Raw genomic sequence first — 27,494 nt, 5'->3', positions numbered from 1 at the left:
TGCACCCATGAAATTGCAAGACCTCTTTACACGTGAGGCAGGTTGTATTGAGACTGAGCAACCAGCAAGTTTGAAGTGTACTTTAGGCATAGATTTTTCTCCTTTAAGAATATCTTACCCATTATGCCTAGCGCTATTACGCATGCGCACATTCCGCGTTGTGTCTAGCTTGTGCAGTCACGTGTACACGTCCACTCGAGTTCCTCGTCTCGCTGGGAGGCTGTTTGTGATCTAATCAGGATACGAGAAATATATATTTTTTAACTCGGTAAAAGAATGAGCGATAACGATGACATCGAAGTGGACAGCGATGTAAGTGTCAGGGCTACTTTGTAAAGCGATGTCCCTGTGAGATGTCCCTGTCCTTCGTGCAATGAAACGATCGCCGTATGATATCTTGTGAAGCGCGTGCGTTGCTGAACTTGTTTCCCTTTAGCCGGATGAGGCTAACCTGTTAGCATGCTAGGCTAACGTACGGGCTCTGTGCTAATATGTGTTTACGACTGCTCTGTTTCATTTGTATATACACGTTTGACGTGTGCGTTGTTGCCGGTGATTGTGTTCCGTTCGGGTTAATTTGGGTTTTCTGTTCGCAGGAGGAGTCGAGGTTTCTCCCGGTGGTACGTAGCTGCTGGCTGTACTGGGCGGCTCTCCTGCTGCTGTTTACCCGGCCTTGTTTTTGAGGCCGCGGGACTCCGGTGTGGCTCTCACGGGGCGACGCGCACCTTCGTGGCGTCGCAGTACTTTTAACATATCTATCAGTTATGTTCAACTCGTTTTAGTAATATATAGTTTTAAACTGGCCAACAAATACAGTTTCTTCATAAACATTGTTAGCTAGCTAACTATTTCGTAAAATACCTGTTTGAGACACAAATATATTATACCGCACTAAAGGGAATATATGTGTAAGAAACGCTGTTAAGAGTATGGTAGTATAATATAGGCTCGTATATAGGTTGTGCAATATATTGGTTAAATATATTTGGTTATTTACGACAGTAGTAGTTAGGGACGCATCGCCCAGCTGTCTCCTAATATTTACCTGAGATTCCCTCTCACTACCAAACCATATAGCCGAATCTGTATGCTTTATTTTCGTATTTTATTTACAAATGAGCTTCTGAATAGCTGTGGTTTATTTATGTGCATCATAGAGTGAACATAAGCAGTTAACACCAGTGGGCTTGACACTAGCTGATCGGTTCCGCAGCCTTGATATCCAAGACCGTTTCCTCCAGTCATGGTTCTGGATCACGCCCACATCGCGTATCTTAGTGGCTTCCTTTTGCCCAATACAACTATTAACTCAACTTGGAAACAAGCACCTAGTTAGGTTGAAAGTGGGCTTGTTGTGGTGGTGAAGTCACTAAACTGTGTGCTGTATGAGTGGCCCTGGACCTTGATTGAGAAACACTGCTTGTAAAGAAAACGTTTATAATGGCTCATGATCAATAATTCCTCTTGAACTATTCACCAAAATGACCTGACTCATGTGATGCTGTCAGTACCATCAGTTATTTTAGTGTGGGTGTGAAAAAGAAAATTCCTTTAATACATGTTTTTGTTTCATTCCATTTATTTCCTAGTGTCACGCCAAAAGAAAGTAATCAACAAAAAGTAGTCAACAGTAGAAGTCAACCTTGTACTTTTTCAACCAGACTCTCTTTCCTGAAACACAGACCAAGCTGAAATATTAGATTTTCTGTTAAATAAAGTCTTGACATTATTTTCAGGCTGCAATAATATTAACATTTTAGTCACCTCGTTCTGTCCATTCTTTTAAACTGCAGGCGGACAAGCGGGCACACCACAACGCGCTGGAGCGCAAGCGTCGGGACCACATCAAAGACAGTTTCCACAGTTTACGGGACTCTGTCCCGTCCTTACAAGGAGAGAAGGTTGAATATCAAAGTTCTTGGTCTGGTGGGGGGTAGGGGGTATTTGAACTGCCTTTCTTTGTATTAAATGTTTCATATTTGCATGTATACTTATTTTAAAATCAAAAATTCCCATAGTTTGATTTGTTTTGAATTTTGTGGAAAGTATTAGTGCCTAGAAAAGCAAAATTCTCTTGGTTCTGCAATCTGGTAGTAACCTAGACTTGTGGTTCAAATAACTGGCCAGTAGAGTTGGAAGCATAGCCTTTAAATATCTAGTAGATGGTTATGTAGTCCAGTAAGTGAAATGTGTGTGTATGTATGTGTGTGTGTGTGGTGGACAGCGCAATCCTGCATCATGTTTAGTTGTACACTCCTTTGCTGACAGCACTCTGTCAAACAGGCTTCCCGAGCTCAGATTCTAGACAAAGCCACAGAGTACATCCAGTACATGCGCCGGAAGAACCACACGCACCAGCAGGACATTGACGACCTGAAGAAGCAGAACGCTCTGCTGGAGCAGCAGGGTGAGTGGCGCCGAGCCGTCTGTCCTGCCTTACAGCATTGCTGACACCCCCCCCCCCCCCCCCCCCCAGCAGTAGTCATGCCTGTAGTGAAGCCGTTTTCAGTTTGTTTTCTTGGTTATTTCAGAGGCTTCCAGTCTTGTTTTCATTAACTGAAATGCATATTCAGTGGGAGTTTAGGTTGAGAACGTTTTGCTCTTTTCTGTCATTGAATCCATAATTTGGTTTATTGGTTTGTTTTGGTAACAAATTAGTTCTGAGGCAGTATGTTGGCACTGAGCAGTAAGGATGCATATTTCTGGCTTCATCCTGCTGTCTGCAGCCACATCATTAAAAAATACAAACAAGCTGTTAGCCATTCGTGTCTATGCAGCAGTAGTTCTTAGATGATTTTGGCTGGAATGGTTTTAAATGATTTATTTAATTTACTGGATGATTTACAACACAACACTGCTTCACAGTCATTACATGTTAGAAATCAAGGATTTAAAACTCTGTTAGGCCCAAAGTTTATTTCCATTGTAATAATCATCTCACAAACACGGGAACAGAATCAACAACTCAAAACAATACATGGTAAAACCATATGCTACAAAACAGGCAGATAAAGTGGCTTAGTCATTTCTGTATGGTAATCTTAAAAATTACATTCTGCTTGCTTTCATGCTGCTGCTAGTTAAGATAAATGCTAGTTATCAAATGCTTGTCAAACAGAAACAGTACTTAACACAACAGTTTTATTCACTGCTGTCATTGCCATAGTGTTAGAGAGACACTTCAAATAGATTACAGTTTGATTTTTAGTGTACAGGTAATGTACTTTAATCTATTGCTGCAAACCATAGCAGTCTTTGCCTGAACTAACCTTTTTCTGTGTTTGTGTGCATGCATGTTTGTGTTGGCATCACAAGTCCGTGCTTTGGAAAAAGCCAGAGGGAATGTCCAACTTCAGAACAGCTACTCCTCAGACAGCAGCTTGTACACCAACCCCAAGGGCAGCGCTGTGTCTGCCTTCGACGGCGGCTCTGACTCCAGCTCCGAATCAGAGCCTGAGGAACCCCCAAACAGGAAGAAACTCCGCGCGGAGCCCAGCTAGATGCTCTGCCAGGCAACTTCCTTCGCATCTGGGGACGCCTCGGGTTCAGACTGTTTCCTCAATGGTCTCCCCCTCTTCTCATGTCCTTCCACAACCCAGTCATCCCTCCCCCTTCCTCCCACTCCAAATCGGGTGTTCAGAAGGTGTGGGAGGATCCCAAGGAAGGCTTCAGAATTTCTACCTTTTATCTCACCACGCCGGTGCCACTCTGCACTCACAAGACCAGCCACGTTTTTCTGACACGTGGCAGCTCAACATTGTCAGACTGAGGTGTTGTTTTGTAACCTCTTCTGTAATCATGCACAAATTGTCAAGCTTCAAAACAGCCCTGTACTGGTTTCCTAATGAGCCCGTTTGGTGGCGTGTGGAGGAGAAACGTAATTAAAAATAGTTTAACTTGGAGATATTTGTATCTTTCTGCAAAAAATGGTGCTTTAGAAAAACAAAAAACAAATGCAAGTTGCAGTCCACCTCACTGGTATGAAGTCTGATTCCCCAACTTTTTCAAATATGTTTGTTGCAAATGTTATTTAATGTAACATTGATGCTGTATCCTGATAATGTGTAGTGTGTCGTTTTTCCTGATGAAGTGGAATTGGATGCCTCTTGCTCTTATGAATCCTTACCTCATAGGTCTGGAAGTTATGATTTTTGATTTGGTCTGCCAAAAGAGGACTTTTAATACAGGTAATATTCCCTACAGGAACTTGAATGTTAGTTACACCGCACACAGGGTCTTTTTTGTTGTTGTTTTAACCTACAGGTAAGTATGTTTGTTTCAGTATGTAGTACATGCCACTGTATACTCCTTAATGTAATAATCTCAACAGATTTAACCTTCCCATGAATTCTTGCCTGCCAGGGGAGTGTTTTTTTCAGTTGTTTCATAAAGTAGTGTGTGATGAATAGGTATCCCTTTTATTTCATTCCATGCAAATACAGGTATGTTGTACATACTGCCAACAGTCTTGCAAGTTAAGGTATACCTTCACTACAAGAGTCCAAATAAAACTATTTTATCATTATCCTCATCAACTGTGGTTGTGCTGGTAAGGTTTACTTTCAGTGTAGTCACTGTTAAAGGCTGTTAAAAAGTATGATAACATTTCTTAAATGCGTGTTTAGATGATGCATTGCAACTTATTATATATCTGTACCCTATCACTGTTCAAATAATTTTCAGATTTGATTTTTACAAAGTATTTTGGTTTTACAATTTTGATTTCCTGTCTACTTGTTGCCTTTATCTTAATGAGTCAAACAGATTTAGTCAGAAATATATTATTATTACCAATTTGAAGTTTGACATTATTTGGTACTGGTGTATTCAAATACCTCCTCATTTTACAAGTTTTTTTCCCCAGATTTTTTTCAGTTGCATGAACTACAAGAAGGAACAATGAGTGTGTCTTTATCCTGTCATGTGTTTTTGACTTTGGCTCAACACGAAAGAGTACTTACAGAAAATATTTAGTATTAATTGCCAGAGGGGGGTGATATGAGGGTCATTCCAGAATTTTGGTACATTTCAGGGGTGGTAACTTCTGAAAATTTGATCTTCAATTTGATCATTTTAAATAATATATTTATAATCTACAGGTTATAAACTATCAAAACGTTTGATTCGTCAATCTCAGATATGGAAGAAGTTTTTTCTTTATTAGATTGGTGTGCAGTAAATTGGTATGCAGTAACAGGGTTGCGACTAACAGGGTTGCAAATTTAGGCTAAGTTGTGGTCTACCCCAGGAACAGATGCTCACTGTAAAATTTAGCTATGTATACAAGATCAAGGACAAATATGGTTATATAAGTATATAAAGTAAATTTTGACTCTACTCAATATTAGTCTTACAATATGAGGAACAGGGTTGCATTCACTGAGTGACACACACAACTTGGACAAACATATTTGGAAAAAAACCTTGAAAATTGTTAGAGCACTTACCATTTTTCTTGCCATGTGGGCAGGAAATGTCCTTGTGATGCAAATTCCTTTGTGCCAGTACACAAATATTTTTAACCCTTTCTCTGCCAGATAAAATTCCTTATGGTAACAGGGTTGCGCGCATGTTGTGGGACACAACTTAGTAGTGTAAAAACTGACATGCAATACAATGTAGACCAAAGAAGTTGTTTTCATAAGTAAAGGAGATGCATTTCAACAATATACAAGAGGAAGTAATTTATTTAGAGCTTATTTTAATTGTTAAATTTGGCAAAGGAGTTGGTCACCCAATGTGTGGGACAAGAGAAAATGGCAATTTTTTGAGGTGGTTTAAAGGTATTCGGTCTTTTGAATAATATCTAAGGCGCTTATCCACCAAATTTTACAGTTTGTCTTATAACAAGTACAATGTAAAAAAAAATAGCCATTTAGATATTTTGGATATGTACATTTGAAATTTAAGTGGTGGGACAGGAAATGTACCAAAATCCTGGAATGACCCATGAAGCAGGATTCTTGTGATTCTCAGGTTTCTCGTCATGCACTATATCACTATATATCGCTATATCGATCGACTTCTGATCGTCTTAGGTCAAGGGTGGTTTTGTGTGTAAAAATGCAACCAACCAATTAAATATGTTTAGTCTTCTGTTAATTGGACATTGTACAAATGAACGACAGGTTAATTCTTGTATTTTGCATTTTACAGCATATCTTTGTACTTGGCGTTTTAATTTTAATTGCATGTACAGGCGACTATTTTGGAGTTAAAGTACACAGTTACTTAAAGTCTTATACCTATACTTTACAGTTGAAAAGGAATAGATGGTTGTAAAAGTAAGCGTCAATCGGAAAATATCCCCTTTACGTATTTACGTTTATGTATTTAAATTCAGAATTTCAGAGAAGACAATTAATTTATGAAGGCTATTTATTCCACCAGGCTTATTTAACAGTTGCTGTGGACATAACCAAGAGTCTACATGTCCTAAAGATATTTTATTTAAAAGCGTAGACTAGGACACATGAAGTGAAAACGATGAGACGTATCAAATTTGGAGAGAATTACAATTTAACGAGCGCACGGTGACCAGTGATTCTCGGATTACGGGGAGAAAAGCACTAAAGGTTTCTTTACCTTCTGTGTTTAAACCTCTTTGGATTTGACTTAACACTGACGAAGGGCCCACTGCTTCATAATGAGAGACATGAAGGAGGACAGCCCTGAGGTAAACATAGGTCACCTACGAGCCCGGCCTAACCACGACGGTTGGGACTTTCTTCCAGGCCATGGCGAAGCAGTACGACGTCCTGTTCAGACTACTACTACTGGGAGATTCCGGGGTTGGAAAAACCCGTTTGTTGTGCAGGTTTACAGACAATGAATTTTTTTCGCCGCATATTTCAACCATTGGTAAGACCGAGATTACATGTATCTTAACACATTAGTGTTGACTGAAAGCATGCCTAATTGTATAGTTGGCGTGTAAGTACAAGGCTTTTGAGTGAGACTGTACTTGGGTGTTTATTGTACATTGCTGATACAAGTCGCTGCCCTTTTATCTGGTACGACTTAAACGAACTAAAAAGTATGTGTGGCCACAAGAGTTTTAGCTGGACAGTTTAGATCCTTTCATGTGAATATATCCTGACTTTTCTCATCTTTCTCCAGGGGTGGATTTCAAAATGAAAACCCTAGAAGTAGATGGGTTCAACGTACGAATACAGATATGGTACGTTAGAATGGTGTAGCTACAACATTACCATTATGTGCATATAGAATTTGAATTCTTAATTTACATTTATGGAAAACGCGTACATTTTAGCATGCGACATACAAAGTATGCAAAGGACAAAGATACAACTAAAGAGTTGCAAACATACTTCAGTTCGTATACATGACCTCAACAGGGACACAGCTGGACAGGAAAGGTACCAAACTATTACCAAGCAGTACTACAGACGAGCACAGGTCAGTTTATGGATCATTGCCAGTGTCTTTCCCCCACCTTGCCAATAACAAATCAATAAAAGTACTAGAAAGGAATTATCATCACTGGACATGACATACATAGATAGTTCAACTGTCAGTTTATTGTGCATCTAGTTTTATTTTGTGTCTTTTCACAGGGGATTTTCTTTGTATACGACATCACCAACGCTCTTTCCTTCCAGCACATAGTAAAGTGGGCTAGCGATGCGGATGAGGTGAGACTGGCTCTCATACATTCTGTTCTCTCCTGTGTCCCCTTTGCCGAGGCTTGTGTGCTGCCTTAATTGCATTTGGCTGAATAGCCTTTGGCCATGTGCTTCTGCTCATCTCATGTTCCTGCCCTCAGTATGCACCTCACGCAGTGCAGAGGATTCTAGTAGGCAATAAACACGACCAGGAGCCCAGCAGACAGGTGGTCACAGAGCGGGGGAACAAGGTGCTGATGTCATTTTGCTCTCAAATATATACATGTCCAGTCACAGGATTGGGGTATGCTTTGTGTCATGCTTTGAGTTTATGTGACAAGCAGATATGTTTGCATTGTTCTAATAAAGTAATGTAATACAACAGGTTTTTTTTATCACACCAACACACACAAAACATTTTGCATATTACAGCTTGCCAAGTCTTATGGAATGGAGTTCTTTGAGACAAGTGCCTGTACAAACTACAACATCACTGAGGTCAGTTTTAAGTTCCTTTCATGTGGATGTTTTGATTTACAATGTGCTTGTAAACTGCTCACACTAGCAGACATGTCAGGGCCAATACTGCACCACTGTAATTTGACTAATGTGGGGTTAGTATTACTGTTATGTGCTGTATCATTTCTAGGCATTCACTCGGTTGACTGAGCTGGTACTGCAAGCTCACCGGGCGGAGCTGAAGAATGTGCTGCCTCTGAACAGGGATGAGCGGTGTCTGACTGAGGAAGAGGAGGAGGAGGACTACAGCACATGTTTATGTTAGGGGGAAAGTGTGAAGGTGCTACAAAATGTCATACCTGTCCAAAAAGGCAGTTGCATTTTGAACAGAATCCTTCGACCTTTAATTGTACATGACTGGTCGAGACAGTCCTTGTTTCAGTATCAAGACATTTTTTTCTGTACATTTTGTATTATGATGTGAGGAATAGCAAACATTTTGGGAAATGCACTTCATGTCATCTGCCAGATTTCAGGTTAACTTGCAAATTGGTCTTCTGGAAAGATCCCAAAGTGCTTTACAAACAGACTGAACCGTGACCTGCCATAACTGAGTTTGTTATTGGATTCCCTTGAATGTCCCACAATGCCATGCATGGAAAAAAGCTCCATACAACTCCTATTGACTTTGGAACTGAAGCAAGGCAGTTGATTTCATTGCAGTAAAAAGTCAAATATGTATTCCAGCTAGAGTAACTATTTGCCATGTCAGCATTGCTAATTGGGGTAGATATATAGCGAATTACCAAGAATAGGCATGAAGCTATTTGTCAGTCAGTTGAAAAGTGTTTTTGGAATTTTATTATATATGCAAAAACTGAAGATGCTGTATGTATTTCCTGTGGCTGTATGTAAAGAAAGTTTAATGTAGAAAATGTTTTAAAAACAATATTGATATGGGGTATATGTATTGCAATCCCAATGTTTTGTAAAATAAAAATTTCATTAATTGCAAACTGTAAGTTCTATTATCAGACAAGCAGGCAAATTGACCAATGCAGCAGAATGCCATCGTCACTGTGCTTTGAGAAGATGGCCACATAGCTCTTTGGCAAATTAGCAGTGACGTCAAATTACAGATTCTGTGTAATAGAGTCAGAGTTTGGTCTTGGCTCCAGTTGGAGGGGATTAGATTGAAAACGTATCTATTTTTAATGACTTGGGAACATAGGTAATGACTTCCTAAATGTTTAATGGCACAAATGCACATCTCAAAAGTGTATGGAGGATTTAGTACAGTGGCCACATTGCATTTTGGTGTAGAGGAGACCATTAGATCAGGATTAAATTCCACTTTCAACATGGCATAGAAATACAGCATAGATTGAGTGAATGAGAACAAGTTGAACCAGTAATATATGTATCTGTTCAGTGACTATGTAATTTGTCTTTTGTAATTCTTCTTACCTGTAGTTTTTACTTGTTACAACACACTGTGAGGTAATGTTAGCCTCTTTTGGACTTTTTAAAGCTTTTAAAAATACTTTTTCTTGGCTTGCAGACAATTGGCTGAATGTGTATAAAGATGGGTGCAGGTTTACACACTAAAACCTGAGATGGCCTACCTTGGTCTTTTCACCACATCAATGTATCACATGTCACTTGTATATCTGCTTTCTTCTGAGCTATCTGACACTCCACCTTTATAGCTGAAGCCAGGAGACCAGGAGGACTTGCGTGACATTTGAGGAAACAACCTGGACCACCGTGCGGGCCGCTGACCATGACTTTCATTGCTAAGACATTTTATGACCTGCGTGCGACCACGCTGGAAGGGGAATCGATAGATTTTAATGTTTTTCGAGGACGAGTGGTGCTAATTGAGAATGTTGCCTCACTCTGAGGGACCACCACCCGGGACTACCACCAGCTTAGTGAGCTCCAAAGCAGGTATCCTCACCGATTGGTGGTACTGGGTTTCCCCTGTAACCAGTTCGGCTATCAGGTTGGTGAGACAAAAAAAAGTGTTAAATTATGGTTTTAAGTGTTTTTCTTCTCATTTTTTGTAGTATTATAATTACAATAAATAAAAAATGGCAAACAAATTATGGGGCTGGTAATGCCAACATTGGACAGCCCATTATTAAACATTTAATAGACTTCTGAGAGAGCTTTGTCTTCTCCCTCACTGAACAGGAATCCATGCACTGCAAATGACAGACAATTCATTGTCATTCGTAAAATGGATTTGCATGTTTCTGCAATACTTTTCTTTATAGTACATTTCCGTGCATAAAAATTATGAATGACACATTCCTTTAATTGTCAGTTGAAATGACCTGCAGTATCTCCTCTTTCCTATCTTCCAGGAAAACTGTACAAATGGAGAAATCCTTAACTGCTTGAAGCACGTACGTCCTGGGGGAGGGTATGAGCCTGGCTTCACCATTTTTGAGAAGTGTGAGGTGAACGGGGTGAATACACATCCTGTCTTTGCATACTTAAAAGACAAACTCCCATACCCTGAAGATGACCCAGTTTCCCTCATAAAAGACCCCAAATTCCTGGTATGGAGCCCAATCAGTAGAAATGATATCTCATGGAATTTTGAGAAGTTCCTTATTGCACCCGAAGGTGAACCGGTGAAAAGATATAGCAAAACATTTGAGACCATTGCCATTGAACCTGACATCCAGAGGTTATTGAGACTGACCAAGAACTAATGAAAACTGGTGTTTCATTCATTCTTATGGTACCACTAAACCTAGAATGTGTTTCATCTAGCACAATGCTTTAGTGTCTTCTACCGCCTTTTATTTTACTTAATGAAAGTGATGCTCTAAACTGCACTAAGGAGTATCAACTGGAACAATGTAAATCTAAAAGGAGTGTAGAGATTGCTAACAGCAACTTGCTTCAATGATAATGATTTAATTTTTAAAAATAAATGCTGTATAAAAATAAAAATAAAAACATTGAATTTGTTTTCACTTCCACTGTGATATAACTGGATAATTTAGTCAGGCTGGTAAATGAACAGGTGAAATGTAAGAAATAGGGCAGAAGGTAATTAAAATATACTTTCTATCAAAACACTTTTCTGTCCTATTCTCAGTTATGCTCATCACTTTAAACACTTTATTCTTAATATCTAACTCTCGAACCGAAATTTTGATAATCCATTTAGTAAAACCTGTATGACTTATTACAATTAATACTCAATATTAATTATTGAGTGTTTTTTGTTATACCATTTTGTCCATTAGATGGTGCTATTGATCCACGTTTGCAACAGGACTGTTGCATATACGTCAGCAACACACAAAAACAAAAAGTGTTTGGTTTTGAATTATAGATTTTTTTTTCTTTAACTCCAGATCACATGTCTCCATGTGTCTCCATTACCCCAGTATTGACGGACGTTTTGTAACAGCTTCTCAATCCACGTTTTAAAAAACGTTATAGTTCTACAATACACAGCTGAAATTGTTGTACAACTGATGTGCTATGTGTTATATAGTTTAAGATAAAATATTTTCATGCTTCTTTTTTTCAATTACTTATTTGGATCTTGTTATAACACGTTCTCTTACTAAACACCTGATTATCAGTGAATAAATTATCTTTATTCAGTGCGCCCTCAGAAACACTTTCCACATGACACCTGATAAAGTGTCAAAATATTTGCTCCACAGTTTGTCCAGTCTGGGATTTGTTGTCTAATTTCTTTCCAGAACAAGCTCTCACATGATCAGAATGATCTAATCTTTGTCTGTGATTCACATTCCATTCCTCATGCCTCTCTTTTTCTCTTTGTCTGTTTATGCACCATTTCTCTCTCTTTACTACCAATCCCAAACAAATACCTTTCTTTGGTAATAAAAATGATTTTGCAATAAGACATTTTCTTTAAAGCATCCGTTATTTGACTAAGCCATTCCATTCCTTGAACAACACCTTACTTTTCATAATTTAAGGGATGCCTGACGAGATTACTGGCCATATCCATATACTGCAGAGAACACATACATGGGATAAATCTGGGAAGGGTAAACAAGTGGCATACAGTGCATAACCCACAACAACAAGAGCACAATCATCTGGTGCCAATATAAAAATGTAAAATATAAGATTTCATACTTTGCAGGCATATATCTGTATATGTGAATGTGTTAATCTGATGTGTAGATTATGTGAAGGTTTCCCGGAGCAATCACATCATAAAAATCCTTGTGTAAAATGGATTTAGACAAATTTTGAGCTAATGCAAAAACCCAGCATGTATGTCATCTAATATGTCAAACTGCAAATTTCTTTCATTGGCCAAGAAGCATATAGAAAACAATGTGTCATCTCAGCTTGTATATATGAAAACAAGTGGTATTTTCGGAGCTCATTTAGAGCTGGCTGTACACTCCTTTGGTCGTAAATCAGTGACTTAAGACTACTAGACAAGCTACCGTTCTGATTTACACAGGACTGTCCTAGCCCCCTGTGGACAAAGCCTTCTGTAGCTCATTAAAAGACCGTGAGCCTCTGGATATTAGGCACAGGTGTGTTAGATTAGATTTAGAAGTAAATCCGTTAAGATGCTCTATAAGTCTTTAAGACAGGTAATTGAATAAATCCATCAAAGTCTCTGCTTGTTTGTTTCAACAATGTACAGGAATACTGTAGTTCACTAATTAGGTTTAATAATAATATTCTGGCTTTAAATATATATATTCTAAATATATTCTAAACATGCTGTTCAGCTTCAGAATAGTGTAAAATGATATTTGTTGTTTCTGGTTAAATGCTTGCCTTTAGAGTCATAGAAAAATAAGTTGTAGAATAATAAAGGAATAAGCCTAGTATTGGAAAACAAATTCCTGCTGAATATATTGTTATCGAGGTTTTGCACTGTAGTATTCATTTAAGCCTGTTAAAATAATAGAAAACACTAAACATTTCACAATGTGATTTTAGTACATTTTTAATTGAAAGAAAATTTGGGGGTACTACTGAATTTATTTAGTATCAGAAAACACTTTTTTCCATTAGTAGGCATCAGACACACAGACTTGGGCAAAAAGGACATTTGTGCCACTTTTGGCACTAATGGGATGTGGTGGAAATGTTTCAGTCTCTTCAACAATATTACAGAAAAGAAAAACTCTGTACTCTGTTTGGCAAATAGCAAGGTCAAAGTCTACAGTGGAGCTCCACAGTCTCTCACACACCACATTAGCATCTGCAGGAGCTCTGAGCTTTTTATACCATTGTAATGTTTTTCTCTGTCTTTCCTGTCTGTTTGACTAACACCAGTGTTTTTCTGAGAATAAATTTCTATATCTGTTCTTTGTTTGACCTTTCACACCTCATTGTACATATAGTTATTTTGCTCTTTAATATTTATTAACTTAACATTTTGTTTAATTTATGAAAATAAACATTCTTTCATTTCTGCAATCACAATCATTTCCATCACCAACTAATATTTCTTTTCACCCTTTGACCTTAGTACATTATGTTTCAGCACAAGCAGATTACATTCACATGTTAGTACACAGGGGTATATAAAATTTTCTTCCACGGGGAGAAAGAAATGTAAACATGATGTGAGGAAACGTTTGCAGTTACTTGTGTATCAGCATCTATTATATTAGCATATTATTACTATTAGGTACAGTGGCTACAAAATGAAAAGCTCAAATACACAAATATGTTGCCTGGTTGCATTTGTTGCATTTCTTACATCCTGCAATGCAGACAATGTCTTCTTCTGAATTGCCAGTCCTATTTGATGTATAATGCATTAGGGTGCAGAAGCCATTATTTTACGTCTTATTATAGTGCACTTACGCTGTGCTTATGCTGCTGCTCGGTCTGACTTTGAATCACGATTACATCAAGGGTAAAACCCATTAATTTCAGTTTTAAAACTTTTGAATTTAATCTTGAAGAATTCAAATGAATTCATGTGAATTTAAATTAACTGACGACTTCAATGACCACTTCGATTTGAACTGTCTCTGATAGATATCTGATGTAATTATTTTAAACATGGCTCTGAAAACTACAAAGCGATTTGACTAATTCTTCATATGTGAGCAGCAATTTATTTAAAAATGCATATATGTAAACGTTTTTAAATTCATATTAAACAACGACAATAATAATGACATACTGATATTTAATAACTTCCACTATAGCCTATGACCCAAGCTATGGGTAACAGAAGATGGGCAAAACTGTTTTAAATAAATCAAATGCAAAATGAATGAAAAGTAAAGGCTTGCTAAATGTGAATTAAGAATCGAGTCTTCTGGTGATTTACGATTTGCATCGTTTCCACTGCTGTGCGCTAGATTTTCTCAACCTAATTCCAATTCGAGCCATTGTACAAAATCTCGCGAGACTTCGACAGGGGGGAGGATACAGAAAATCGCAGTGATCTCATTGCTTCAGCAACTGCATAGTGCAGCTGGACAGCTTCGTAACTTTGAAGCAAACTTTAAGTCCTACTCAACAAGATAACAGGATTACCTTATTTCGACGTGGTGGAAAAGAGGTTGCGGGATTTCGGAGAGCACTTTAACGTGTTGCTGGTGTGCGATCGTCTCCTTAGGAAGGAAATGGTGGGCAAGTGCTGCTTGGTATTTTGATCATGCCAGGCAGCAGTTGGAAAGGAGTGAAAAGGTGAGTCGGAAATACGGCGTAAAGCAGATCAAAGTCAGGATGCACGACGGTTTCACTGTTGTCACCTTGAATTATTTATGTATGAATGCACGAATTCATTCACCGATACACTTGGAGTAGCAGCAGGTATGTATTTAAATGTTTGTAATTCTTTTCTTTAAAAGAACAAATCTCTGTTAGCGAGTGTCAATGCGGAATCAGAGGCTGTTTCCCCTCCGAGAAATCCCCAAGGCACCGAGCCAGGGCCAAAATGTTCCGACGACACCAAACTATTCAGATTTGCTCTGGTGGTGATTTATTAATTTTGAGACGCTACAAAAACTGCCGCTTTAGATGGTTGTGAAGTTGTTCTGGTCTTCTGAAGTGTGTTTATTTCAGGTGCTTGTAAATCTCTCAACATGGTAGTGGGAAGACTAAAACACTTTTATTATTGAGAGTGCTCCTCATGCAGCTCTGTGTGGCCACGTTAGTGGAGAAACTCGCCTCAGGTTCGCCGTGTGCTGGTCGTTCCGCAACCCGCCCGGTGCCGTGTCCAGTGTCCATCTCTCTCCATCTCTAGTGGTTTACACTGCACTTACGTTCTAGCAACAATCTGACAGCTCACACCCTCATTCATGATAACATCTGTAATTGCTGCTTATCTTGAACACGCAAATTGCTCGAGTAAAGCAGCAGACGCGGGCCGTTTATAGTTGCTTTATTTGGTTTATTTGGGCTTTTCTATAGATTTGGTGCTGACACGCATCGGAATTGTGAATTCACCGTTTTCCGTTTCGTAAACGTTTTTGTCAGTGCAGTTTACATTGACCAGTTTAAAAAAGTGTGTGAGGTAAGTACATTAGCGGGGTAATAATGTTCGACCGACATCAAACTTATGACATTTTTCTCCTCATTTCATGGTTTTTAATTAAAAATTCAATTAGCTAGGTAGCTAAGAAACATATGGTTGGTAACCGAGGCACAATCAGCAAATCGCCAAGTGTCATTCATACAGTCATTCATATTTCAGCGAAGTGCACAGTCAGTTTAATCATCACCATGTTCTACACCATTATCTTTCAATTCCAGTCAGGGCTTCCGGCATGAAAACATTATTTTGGCATAGCCGTGATTTGCGTATCCTACCGTATTAACCCATTTGGAGGAAGAAATTGCAAAAGCACGTCCCAAATTCATTGACCATTGAGCCTCTGTGCTGTCACTGAGAGCCCTTTCTGTTGTTCAGGTTGGCCAAAATCAGTTGAAAGCCCTTCCTCTTGATACCAATTTGAGATTACTTCCTTGCAGAACACATTTCAGAACAGACGGCATTTTGTGCACGCTTTCCTGTGTCTTGAGAAAGCATCTGTCACATGAATGCACAACATGCTGTTAAAAACCTTTCATGGCGTGTTATGCAGCATCGCAGAGAAATTGTTTACCTCGTGGATCTAGCTTTGATGTTCACTGCCGAACAGATTGCAGCAGGCTGCTCTTCCTGTCTGAGGAGCATGACTTGCATTTCAGTGCTTTAGACTAACCCCTGGTTGAGGCACCTGCCCTGCATGTTGATGACATCTCCCTGGCACCAGCAGCAGTTCAGAGTTTCAGAGGAAGGCCACACATCTGCTCCAGATGAATGAATGGCAATTGTGTCTCCAGTGTCTTCCTCACAGCTGTGTGTGTGTGTGTGTGTCTGTGTCTGTGTCTGTGTGTGTGTGTCTGTGTCTGTGTCTGTGTGTGTGTGTGTGTGTGTGTGTGTGTGTTTTGTAATCACAATTTAGGGATATGTCTGTAAATGGAGTACTAGCCCTGTTGCACTGCACTGTGGGAATATTCAAGAGAGGCAGGAGTTGCTGTATCCCTAGACTGAATTGAGGATTCCTGTGTTTCATACTGGGCAATAAGTCAGAATCGAAGCAGAATTTACTCCTTTTTAAAATTGCGAGTTCTCAGTAAGTTGCTGTGGTGCCTAGATGGAGATTGAGTCAACATCATGTGTGAATGAATGAATAACTACAGTGACAACACCTTTGATTTTTATATTGTTTTAGTAAGGTTAGCACAGACTGATATTATTGGTTTAAGAGTAAATGCACAGGCATCAACACAGACATGCTGATTGTACAAGCGCAGCAAAAATGACCAGGTTAGTCAAATAAGCACTGGGTGTGCTACTGGAGAGCCTTTATGCTTTAATAAATTATTCTTCTCAGTGATCGTCATAGCAACATAAAAAAAAACTCACATTCTGGGGATGGCAGAACGTTTTCACCTGCAGCAGCTGGGCTTTGCTGTAAATTTGCAAACATGGTCTAATATGGCCAGTGTTTTAACACGCTGAAGTATGTGCTGAAGTGCAGGATATTTTACTTGCTCAGGGGTGCAGGACAGCAAAATCTACAGACTTATGGGTGTCTCACCTAAGATGTAAAATCCTGCCCCACCTGGGCTCCAGAGTCACCAGTAGCCTTTAGGAATTAGGATTAGTAACATGCCAGCAAAAATACAGCTCGGCATGTTGAATTTGACGATAATTTGATTTGATTTTTGGCTGTTCCAGCACATCTCCACTAATAGTGTGTATTTTTATGAGTTGATGATTGTAACTAATATAATTATTATATCTTGTGTATTTAAATACAGATCAAGCAGCACTTCTCAGGAATGCATGAGTGCATATCTATTGACAAGTAATAATGCAACAGGTCATAATAATGCAGTTATGTTAAAGAGTTCAGGTTCGGGACAACATTATTTTAAAATATACAGTGCTGCCATTTGACTGAGTTGCATAAGAAAGACAGACTCAGCATTTTTGTACTTTTGGGAGAAACGGCTTCACCAGATTGTGTAGAATGGGTTTGTGAGTCAACATGCCCTCCAGTAACATGGCCTTGCAGCACTCTGGGCTCATTGTTTGATTAGGTTGGCCTGTGTGCTTTAATAATGCCTGCGATTGTGCTTCCCGCTGTGCTGCTGGATATGGTAAAGCTTTGTGTATCTAGAACTACTGTGCAGCAGCCAATCACAAGGGGGATAGGGCCTTATGATCACAGTAGCGATGATGTCATCTCTTTCGGGTCACTGAGGAAGGCATGCGTGTGAACAATGGAAACTGCCTTCTCCATCGTGTTTTGTCAAACATGTTGGGGTGATTTGTCAAAGCAGGTATGCACACCAAACAGTCAACGTAAATCCTTCTGTGGGTTCCTGTTGGCTTGGCTGCTGTCGTCTTTTCGTCTACTACGAGAACTGACTTGGTGAGGAAGACATATCTGTGGTAGACACTGGGTTCCTCTGTTGATTTCTGCAGTGATGTGAGGACCTTGCTTCACCTGTAACATGGTTGCGTCCTTAGAATCTCCATGAGGCAGTTAGATTTAAATACGGTCAGATTTCTCAATCTCAGCACATTATATGTTGTGTTTCCATTCATTTGCAAAGACAGCTGAGCAAATTATAAACTTGTGAACTCTGGGAAAGAAATGTACTGTGTGATTTAATGTCTAGCCGCAGCATGGCTAGATGGAGAAGGTCTTTGTGTCTCAGTCCCTTGCCCAGACACCACTGTCTGAAAACGCTTAGCCCTTGGCAAAGCTCTGCTTAAACGGACAAGTGTCACAGTTCTTTTTATTTAAAAGGAGTTAGTGTTGTGTGAAAAAGAATAGACAAAGAGCATGTACGCATGACTCGGTTCAACACGCCACGCTCTGGATGCGTGTGCCTGTCTGCACAGATGTGTCTGAACACGTGTGACTCCATGCCTCATGTCTCTTCTCACCACCAATCGTGGTCTACTGCACAGGAGGGCAAGTAGGGGCAGAATAAGATAGATTTTCATTTGTTTCCCACTAGGACTGTAATGATGGTTAGTAAAGTATCAAAGAGGCAGCGAAAACGTGCAATAAGTGTTCTGCTGTAACAGGACGCTCGCATAATGTTTATATCCAATTGCAGCAGTTGAGTTTATATTCTTCAGTCTTGGCAATCAAATGAGTCCTCCCTCTCCCTCAGTGCTAACCAATCCATCCAAAACTTTCTCAAAAGCTCCTCCTTCTAAACGCATGCATGCTTAGCAATTAGCTGTTCCATCTACTGCTGCATACAAATGCAAAACAATTGTCAGTCAGGGAGGACCGCCTCCTGATTATCTCCTTCAGTATTATTAGTTCATTATAAAACAGTGATAAATTTTTTGTTGTTGTTAATTTTTTATTCCAGGAGACATTTTTTCTCACTTAGATCAATGGCTTTAGTATTGGCTATCAGGATGTAAATCCACTTTAGCTCAGGCGTTCTTAAAATATAATAGCTTTAAATCTTCACTATGTCATCAGTTGCAAGTCTTGATGGGCAAGTCCCGAGTTAAATGCCATGTTATTGATTTGAGGTGAGATCAAGTAACAGGCTTAACAGTTGAAGCTCAAGTTTAATTTGTTTTAAGACAGCCTGTTGTATTCTAATGCGCTTCCATATTGTTAGGTCTCACTTTAGTAATGTGGTGATGTGTGAAAGGTCTTGATTTCAGTCTGTTTCACCTCATTTTATAATAACACTAAATAATTCTAATACATTTAAGAGCAATTATTAGTTTTAATCTAAATGATAATTTCTCATGAATGAAAGGTTAAATGAAACTGAAGCACATTTTTACAAATTCAAAAAAATAAGTAAAACATTTTTATAAAAGTACTGGTGTGTGTCCAGCATGTCTCAGGTGCCTCTGGGCTCTAGACAAATAGTCTTGCCCTCAACTACTGTTGCCCTAACAAACTAACACCACTCTGCTCCAACATACCATTTGTGTGACCTTCTGGCTCTGGAGTCAACTTATCTCTTGTGATCACCCGGCACCTCGGTTAAATCAAAACAAACACATTGGGTTACATCTGTTGGACCACCGTCAAAATAAGCTGTGGAAAAAATGTCATGTTTATTAAAACTCTTTATTATTAGGGACATATTAGTCATATAGTTATATTTATTATATAGTTATTATTATTGTTGTTAATGTTCTCAAAGATTTCACACAAATGTGAGCGGCTTGTGTACTGCTCATTGAGAATCCTGCTTTGTGGTTTTTATTTACCTGGAGGAAGTGTGGCGGCTGCACGTTGAAGGCCGGCGGCGGTGCGTGTTGCTGTGTTGCACTCTGAAGCCTGCGTCCTGCGTGTACGCTCCTGCACGCGGCCTTCTCGCTCACCAGCGTAACGATGGTGTTGTACGTGCACATGTTTGTGATAACACTCGCAGCACTTCAAGCAGGACTCCTGAAAGGGAGGCACTGGAGTGCAGCGTAAGAGCCAAACCACAGATCATACTGGATCTCGTCTGGAGAAAAGGTGACTGCTGCTTCTAAAGGTGACCTGCTTCTGTCTCCATCAGCTGTGGGGTAGCTTGAAATCGCTGCTGTTCTTTAACTCAAAGTGTTATTTGGAATGTTGTCATAACATCCCACATTATGTCATGTGCCTGGGATATTAATTAATTAATTAATCGATCCATGTATTGAAACAGTCAGAATTTAAACACATCCAAACTTGGGCAAAAATATTGCACACAGTGGGTCTGTCAAAAGCATCAAGCAGACGATCAGATAATAAACATGTCCAGGGAAGTAAACATGTGTTGTCCTGTACAATGCACTATAAACAAGTGTGATCTCATTAAAAAGGATTTAGAGTGCTGTGTGAAGTGGTCAACAACAGAAGCAATGACTTAACGTTTGCATAATACTCATTCAGCTTGTGTGGGAAATTTAAAATCAAAAGCTGAACCACTCTTGTGAGTCATGTTGAAAACGGTCATGTTGGACTGGTCTTGTAGAAGAATAATTCCCACCCACCCAGTCCCAGAAAAGTCCTGCTTTTGATTTCTTTATTTTATACTTCCTGAAGTTCTGCCAGACGTGAGCAGACCCAGAGTCTACATGGTCCCTAACGATATGCCTGTATGTCATACTAGTGTCTAACTGAGATGTGGACAATACTTTGCTGTATCCTGTTGCACAGTTGTGAAGTGCTGGAGGGACCGTGTGCAGTTCCAGTTACGGTACCTTCTGGTAAAATGCAGACATTAATGGGAGTGAGAACTTGATCTATGTTTCAGATTGCTTGTTAATTCGTTGCTGGCACATTAAGGTGCTGTAGTGATACGGATGTAATGTTATTCTTTTCCAACTTTGACTTGCGGTCCCCCAACATGCTTTTATTAAACATGTTTTAAAACGTTCGTGCAGTAAGTCCAAATGTTTAGTTTCTTCACATTCATTTTTGCTGTTAGAGACTTCCAGTACCTTGTTGCCATAGTTAAAAGGTAATTACATTCAAATGCATGTACAGCTTAAAATTAAATCCAGTTTACCACCGAGTGGTCTAAACAGAACCTGATATGGGGAGAGAGAGTAGAGATCACAGTCTTCTTTGGCACTGTTCCAGTGAGTGACTCTTTGCTCATGGGGGCAAGTTAGAGTGACCACTCTATTCCTTTAGTTACGGGTGGTGAACTGTAGCTAACAACACAGGCTTATTCTTGAGAGAAATGTCCTGGCCAGTCACATTCACAGCACATCCACAGAGCAATGCAGAGGGCTTAGTCTTATAATGAAGGCACAAGCTTAATAAGGTGTTTGCTTTCCTCAGTCAACATAAGGCTGGCAGGGTACATATGAATGCAGTGCCACGTTATTTTGCTAACGAGACCACCCATCTGTCTACGACGTGCTCTCAAATCCAAGCGTTTTAGGTCAGCACACAGGCACCCACTGTTGCTGATCAGAGAAGTAACTCTTTGTTGAACCTGTATTTGTTTTGCTTCTAATAGCAGGCATGGCCCACACTGCATCTTTCCACCTGTGAAATTCTCTGAGAGTGTTGGGACCTGCACAAGTCTCCCCTGACTCATCCTTGTTACTTCCTCTGTCATCAAAATTCCACTCACTTCCAACCTGGCTTGGTTTGCCTGCCAGGGGGGGTTTGTGTGTTCACCATGCGACGTCACTTTCACAGTTTGTTCATGCAGACAGCTGAACTTCTTGCCTTGAAAATATTTAAATGTTTTTTGTGTGTGTGTTGTTTTGCTGAGTGGTTTCATAGTGATTGGGGAGAGGGTTTGGAAAGTGGTGATCATGAGAAACTAATCTAAACCAGTCTACTTTCCTTTAATAGTTTTTTTCATGTAATGTATTATTAAATGTTCTTCCCCACATTCCATAATTGATTTGGCACAGATGTTACCTTCAGTAATTTACCAAAAATATTAATGGATCCTTGCCAGTCATACCACTCTCCACATTCCTATGGACTATAAGAAACTTCCAGTTTCAGTCAGGTCTCCGTTGATTAGAAAGGAATTTTCCCAGGTGAAACACTGACATATCTGAGCACCATTACTCCGTAGCTCTTTAAGGACTAATAATAAATCAAAGATATTAGTAGCCAGTAGGATTAATTAAAGTAACTTGTTTCTACCCGCAACCTAGTTACCTGTGAGTTAAAAAAACTCTTTGTGGAATAATTTAGAGGCATGTTATGACTGCATATCACATGATGTCATTTTAATCAATTAATTTCTTCACATGTCTAGCCTATAATCAAATTGGCAACCTCTTCTTTGATGGCCTGCTTTCTCACTTTGTTATGTCAGGAATGTGCTGGCTGTGTGAAACAGTGTATTATTTTCTGTGTAACTCTAGCTATGTTGTTTACACCCAATCCAGTGATGATGCTGGCCAAGTTCCAAAAGATATATTACCAGTAAACCAGTAAACCCCGCCTTTGCACTGCCGCCCTGCGTGTCGTGTTGACCCCACCCCGGTGTCAAGGCTGGTGGTAACACACTATTTGCTAAATGGTTAGTCCCTGAAACCGGATGACTGGAAAAGGGCCGCAGATACTGGTGAAATCTGAAGTTTGAGTGGACAGCACAAATGTTAATAGCAGGACAACTGTATTGGGTTTGTTTGTTTAATGCTTCTGTGTTTGTGTAAATGAGACGTGCACGAAAGTAAAGCCAATGAGTAAAACGAGCAAGTTGCGGATCAATCATTGATTGGCAGACGGGTCGAGTCCGCAGTGGTGGTTACGTTTGTGTGCAGAAATAAAACAAGATTTCCTTCAGTCAAGAAAATCTTCTAGACGTGTATTTGAAAGGGCAAATCAATGGATGGCAATCATTCAGTTTAATTAGACACTAAATTACAAATGACCTGAAAAATGGTCAGTCATGCACACATTCTTGTCATATAATCCCGAGACACCGTTGCACAACATTAACTACACTATCCAGGCAAAAGCAAGCTTGGTCCTATTACCATATTAGGGATAACGGTACTATTGTGATGGTTGCTGCTGTTTGGGGTTTGTTTTGGCATGTTTTAAGGTATTAAGCAGCTCTACCGGCCAGACAGTAGCTACAAAAGGTGATCACAATGGGTATATATTTAGTCTATTTGTACAACAAATTTGTGTATATTTATACATTTCTGCTATCATCAGTAATGGGAAATTTCGGATGTGCAGTGTAATTATAATAGAAGGAAAATAAAATGCCTAACAAATTCCAAAATTACTCTTTGCACATGCTTTTAGTCCAAATGTGAGATACCATGATGTTTGTTGCTTGGCAACCTTGTGCACATTCCCATCATTAGGCTGAAAAAACACCTGGGACCCTATGAGTGTGGTACAGCAACAGCGTCATGGCAACAGCCCCAGAGGTAGCTGTGCAGCACCATGGCAACAGCCCCAGAGGTAGCCGCTAGCATCATGGCAACAGCCCCAGAGGTAGCCGCTAGCATCATGGCAACAGCCCCAGAGGTAGCCGCTAGCATCATGGCAACAGCCCCAGAGGTAGCCGCCAACATCATGGCAACAGCCCCAGAGGTAGCCGCCAACATCATGGCAACAGCCCCAGAGGTAGCCGCCAACATCATGGCAACAGCCCCAGAGGTAGCCGCCAACATCATGGCAACAGCCCCAGACGTAGGCGTGCAGCACCATGGCAACAGCCCCAGAGGTAGGCGTGCAGCACCATGGTAACAGCCCCAGAGGTAGGCGTGCAGCACCATGGTAACAGCCCCAGAGGTAGGCGTGCAGCACCATGGTAACAGCCCCAGAGGTAGCCGTGCAGCACCATGGTAACAGCCCCAGAGGTAGTTGTGCAGCACCATGGTAACAGCCCCAGAGGTAGGCGTGCAGCACCATGGTAACAGCCCCAGAGGTAGTTGTGCAGCACCACTGGCAGCCTTCAAAGAGGTTGATCTACATGTGGGCACCTCGCTCTCTACAGCTTCACATCCAACAAATAATATGTGTGAGTGAAGTTGTTGTTTTTCCTTCCTTCCTTCTTGCATTGCATTTTGTGTATGATGTAAACTAAGAGAAATGATGGCAGTAAATACCTTCTTGAACGTTGACCACCATAACAGAACAACATGAATTAGCATTGAAGCAAAACTTCTATTTAACATGACAAACAAGGTTGTTAGTTTGGGATTTGGCCCCGTCTGGTGAAAACATCTGGTGTTGTTGCTTGTGCTTGCATCTCTATCTGAAGCACATTCAAATTTTCTATGTTCAAATAGAACTTTTTTTGTAGGTTTTGTAGGATGAAATGTCTTCTGAGGATGTCATTATTTGCCGACATTATTGTAGCCTCCTCAGTGTCATGGAAATTAAAAAGTGCATGTATTATGTGACTATAGTGGTTATAGTTTTGTTTTTACATACTTCGTGTGTAACTACTTTACTGCAATATAAAATGACACGTGAAGCTCTCACCAATTCTAACCCAACAGCAATGGCATTTGTAAAAGGACAAAAATAGTAGGGATACATGTTTTATAAAATGTTTTATAAAACTTTGTCCTCTGCCAACTATTTACCTGCCACTATTATTGTAACACAACAGTCTTGTATAGTGCACCTTTCACAAAAATAAAAAATATATTCCAAGCATGCTTAGATTTACTCACTGACTAACTAGCTATTTCTCAAAGTTTCTCAGGAACTATTGAACTTCCAGACACTTTGAGCTATGCATGTGAAACTATGTTCTACATTTAGCTGCTTTCTAAAATATGTCACCTAAAAATTTCAATGTAGTGCAAGTTCAAGGTGCGTTCTTAGTGCTGGGTAGGAGGAAAGCGCAAGGTGCACTGGGGTGTGCACAAGAGCACGGTGGGGTGGGGCGGAGCCTGTTCTTGGATGCTGATTGGCTAGCTTGAAACTGGACTAGAGGCAAATGGCTGTCTCTGGGGGGGTTTCTTATGTTGGGTTGTGAGACTGATTAACTCATCTTTGTGATGTGCCGCGTTGCTTCTTTGTGACGAGGTTTCATGGAGTCGTAGCTCTACCATCAGCCGTGGTGCGAAGTTCTGACGTCGCCGCTTCCTCTGGTCCCTTCATGTGGCAGAACATCTGTATCACATTATGTGCTGTCATAGTAGCACTTTGGTTTGGATGTCATGAAGTAGATTAGAGTCAGCTGAACAGTCTGGGCTGTGGGGGAAAAGTCCTGGCACATCAGTTCCTTCCAGTAGGACCTCCTAACCAGTTGGTAGCAGACTGTGAGTGCCCCACACTTGCTCTCTTCTCTCTGTGCAAGTGTCACAGCTGTGAATGGTGTTGAGAGGGACTAAACGACCTCCAAGTACAAACAGCCTACTGCAAGGAGATGGGGAACTTTTATTGCTGTTTCTTTTTGTGCTTCTACATATCTATCCATCTTTCTTGATCTTATATTGAGGTGCAGGAATGTTCTAATCCATTTTTATACTGTAGCGCAAGGGGATGGAAATCCATTTATTAGATTTTATTAGCAACAACAGACAGTAGCTTGCTGAGCCTATTTTTTAAATCTGGCCCACTTTGAAGGACTTGTATAAGTGATTAAAAAAACAAACAAGGAAAACGAGTAATAAACCCAGCAAGGTGACTCCATGTTGTCGCAGGAACATCTGTTGTAGCAACCATGCAGAGCATTTCTGGTGTTGAGGGGTGAGAATCGACAGCTAGGTGAGCATGCAGTTAAGGCCCTCTAGTAACCCATTGTTCTCTGGAGAAGTGATGTGTGATGTGGTGTGTTGCATCGTTATATGAAGACGACATTCCCCTTCCACGTACTTCTCTCTTCTGGTGCTCTGCTTTGAGTTTAGATGCTGTTGTTGTGGCACTTTGTTCTCCCACTGCATTAATCTTGAGGGAATTAATGTAGTAGACTACAGCGATGAAAACATACCAGCTAGCAACCTTGGCGATGGGGAAAGGGGCCCACCATATCAATCAATTCCCATAGGAGCTCTTATCCAGAGTTGTTAGCCCAGTGAATGTTCTGCGCTCTGAAGTTTGGCTGTCTTGACTGCAGCAGTCTGCCTGGTTGTTGTTGTTTTTGTTTATTTGGTTGTTTGTTTTCTTTCATTTAACCTGTGCCAGTATCCGCATTCACACTGGTCACATGCACAGGCCCTTTATTCAACACTGAAGAACTCCTATTTTGATGAGTTCAACTTTGATCTTGTGGCGGCAAAGCAATTAACACATCTTGCAGGTTAATAAATCTAATAAATCATCTAAGAAAACGTATTGGTTGGAGGACATGTTAACAATCAGTCTTTTGAAAGTTACAGGGTCATTAAATAGTCCTGATGTCATAACTTTGAGCTGCCATATTTCATTCCTATTAAATGCAGTTTTCTCCGTATTCTCTGGAGGTAACGTGACCTGCTAGCAGCCACACCACAGGGTTGAGCACCTGAAGCAGCTGACTGCTGTGTCTTGCAAAGCTCTAGTGAGTCTGTGAGAGGTGTTGAGACTACAGTCTTTCTTATTTGGTAGGATTTGCAGTGCTCCAGGGGTCGTCCTGGGCTTTTACTTGGATAAAGCCCCACATGGATGATGCAGATTGCATAGCCAGAGTCCAGTAGATTTTTGCAGTGCACCCTTTCCATGTAGCAGGAGAGGCAAAGGGTACTGGACTGACTCGGGTGGCCCGTGGTAAAAGTCAGTTCTGTTTCAGTTCATCACAGAATGGCTTGTAGTGGTCAGTCTTCCTGAACTACTTTTGGATACCTGGGGCACATTTTGACCAGGATTGCAGCTTTGCAGATGTAATAGGTGTAACACTAAATTCTGCTGAAGGTGGGCTGAAGTGCTGTGTTTAGCACTTAGACATATTTGCATTGAGAGTAAGTTGTTAGATAGCAGATTCCTATTGCATAAGAAACTGCAGATAAAACTCTCCAGCATATCATTTAACTTAACTAACCTGTTGCCTTTTCAGCTCTTTGTAGAGGTCATCAAGCTTATTGGCCAAAAGTGACTTGTTTTGCAATGGAGAGATTTATAAAAACCTTTTGCAATGCATCATTTATCACATTCATTGGCCTTCATCATCATTGTCAGTTGGACAATGTAACATGGACAAAACATGCAACACCTCTCATCTTGAGCCTGTTGTTTCCCACAAGTTGTGGAGGTGAGAGAACTTCTTCTATTTTTGGTGTAGTAATGCCGGGTTGCTGTGTACTTACTGCTGGATTGCATATGACTCCTGTCCAAGTCAAGTGTTCATGCAGGACTTGATTGGCTTGCAGTATGTCAGGCTTTTGAAATCATTGAATGTTATGGAATTTAAGTGTTTGTCACATTGCAGCGTTGAAACATCGTCAGAATCTTTTATGTCTCATGCATCTCTAGCCTAGCGGGATGCGTCTCCTCCATCTCCACGCTGGTGATGCAGCCTCCAAGA

General features: G+C 40.2%; 4 protein-coding genes across 8 annotated transcripts in view; all 4 read left to right on the top strand.

Annotated features, from left to right (window-relative positions):
- Positions 1 to 156: 156 nt before the first annotated feature.
- LOC143480442 (protein max-like) lies at positions 157 to 4,531 on the top strand. Of its 2 annotated transcripts, none has more exons than XM_076978146.1 (5): positions 157 to 312; positions 597 to 620; positions 1,794 to 1,901; positions 2,284 to 2,407; positions 3,316 to 4,531. In XM_076978146.1, the coding sequence occupies exons 1-5, from the start codon at positions 277 to 279 to the stop codon at positions 3,498 to 3,500; spliced, it is 477 nt and encodes a 158-aa protein (XP_076834261.1). In that variant the 5' UTR covers positions 157 to 276; the 3' UTR covers positions 3,501 to 4,531. The 2 variants fall into 2 exon arrangements, with proteins under 2 accessions (XP_076834261.1, XP_076834260.1); XM_076978145.1 differs by having other exon boundaries at positions 158 to 312; positions 2,269 to 2,407.
- Positions 4,532 to 4,677: 146 nt separating this feature from the next.
- On the top strand, positions 4,678 to 9,107 carry LOC143480440 (ras-related protein Rab-15-like). 3 transcript variants are annotated; one of them, XM_076978143.1, is made up of 8 exons: positions 4,678 to 5,976; positions 6,735 to 6,861; positions 7,120 to 7,180; positions 7,359 to 7,419; positions 7,578 to 7,655; positions 7,787 to 7,876; positions 8,058 to 8,123; positions 8,275 to 9,107. In XM_076978143.1, exons 1-8 carry the CDS (start codon positions 5,950 to 5,952, stop codon positions 8,407 to 8,409), a joined length of 645 nt encoding a protein of 214 aa, XP_076834258.1. In that variant the 5' UTR covers positions 4,678 to 5,949; the 3' UTR covers positions 8,410 to 9,107. The 3 variants fall into 3 exon arrangements, with proteins under 3 accessions (XP_076834258.1, XP_076834257.1, XP_076834259.1); XM_076978142.1 differs by lacking the exon at positions 4,678 to 5,976 and adding an exon at positions 6,016 to 6,128; XM_076978144.1 differs by lacking the exon at positions 4,678 to 5,976 and adding an exon at positions 6,226 to 6,575.
- A 661-nt stretch (positions 9,108 to 9,768) lies between these two features.
- On the top strand, positions 9,769 to 11,134 carry gpx2 (glutathione peroxidase 2). Its single transcript, XM_076978279.1, has 2 exons — positions 9,769 to 10,089; positions 10,454 to 11,134. The coding sequence occupies exons 1-2, from the start codon at positions 9,868 to 9,870 to the stop codon at positions 10,805 to 10,807; spliced, it is 576 nt and encodes a 191-aa protein (XP_076834394.1). The 5' UTR covers positions 9,769 to 9,867; the 3' UTR covers positions 10,808 to 11,134.
- Positions 11,135 to 14,519: 3,385 nt separating this feature from the next.
- Positions 14,520 to 27,494, top strand: part of sipa1l1 (signal-induced proliferation-associated 1 like 1) — a 41,107-nt gene continuing 28,132 nt past the window's right edge. For both annotated transcript variants that reach the window (XM_076979268.1, XM_076979267.1), the window contains exon 1: positions 14,520 to 14,765. The gene's annotated coding sequence lies outside the window, so the exon portion shown is untranslated. The remainder of the gene's footprint in view (positions 14,766 to 27,494) is intronic.

This window comes from Brachyhypopomus gauderio, chromosome 17 (assembly GCF_052324685.1).
Source record: "Brachyhypopomus gauderio isolate BG-103 chromosome 17, BGAUD_0.2, whole genome shotgun sequence".
NCBI lineage: Eukaryota > Metazoa > Chordata > Actinopteri > Gymnotiformes > Hypopomidae > Brachyhypopomus > Brachyhypopomus gauderio.
Note: the sequence above shows the minus strand (reverse complement) of the source record. Positions and strands in the feature narration are given on the sequence as shown.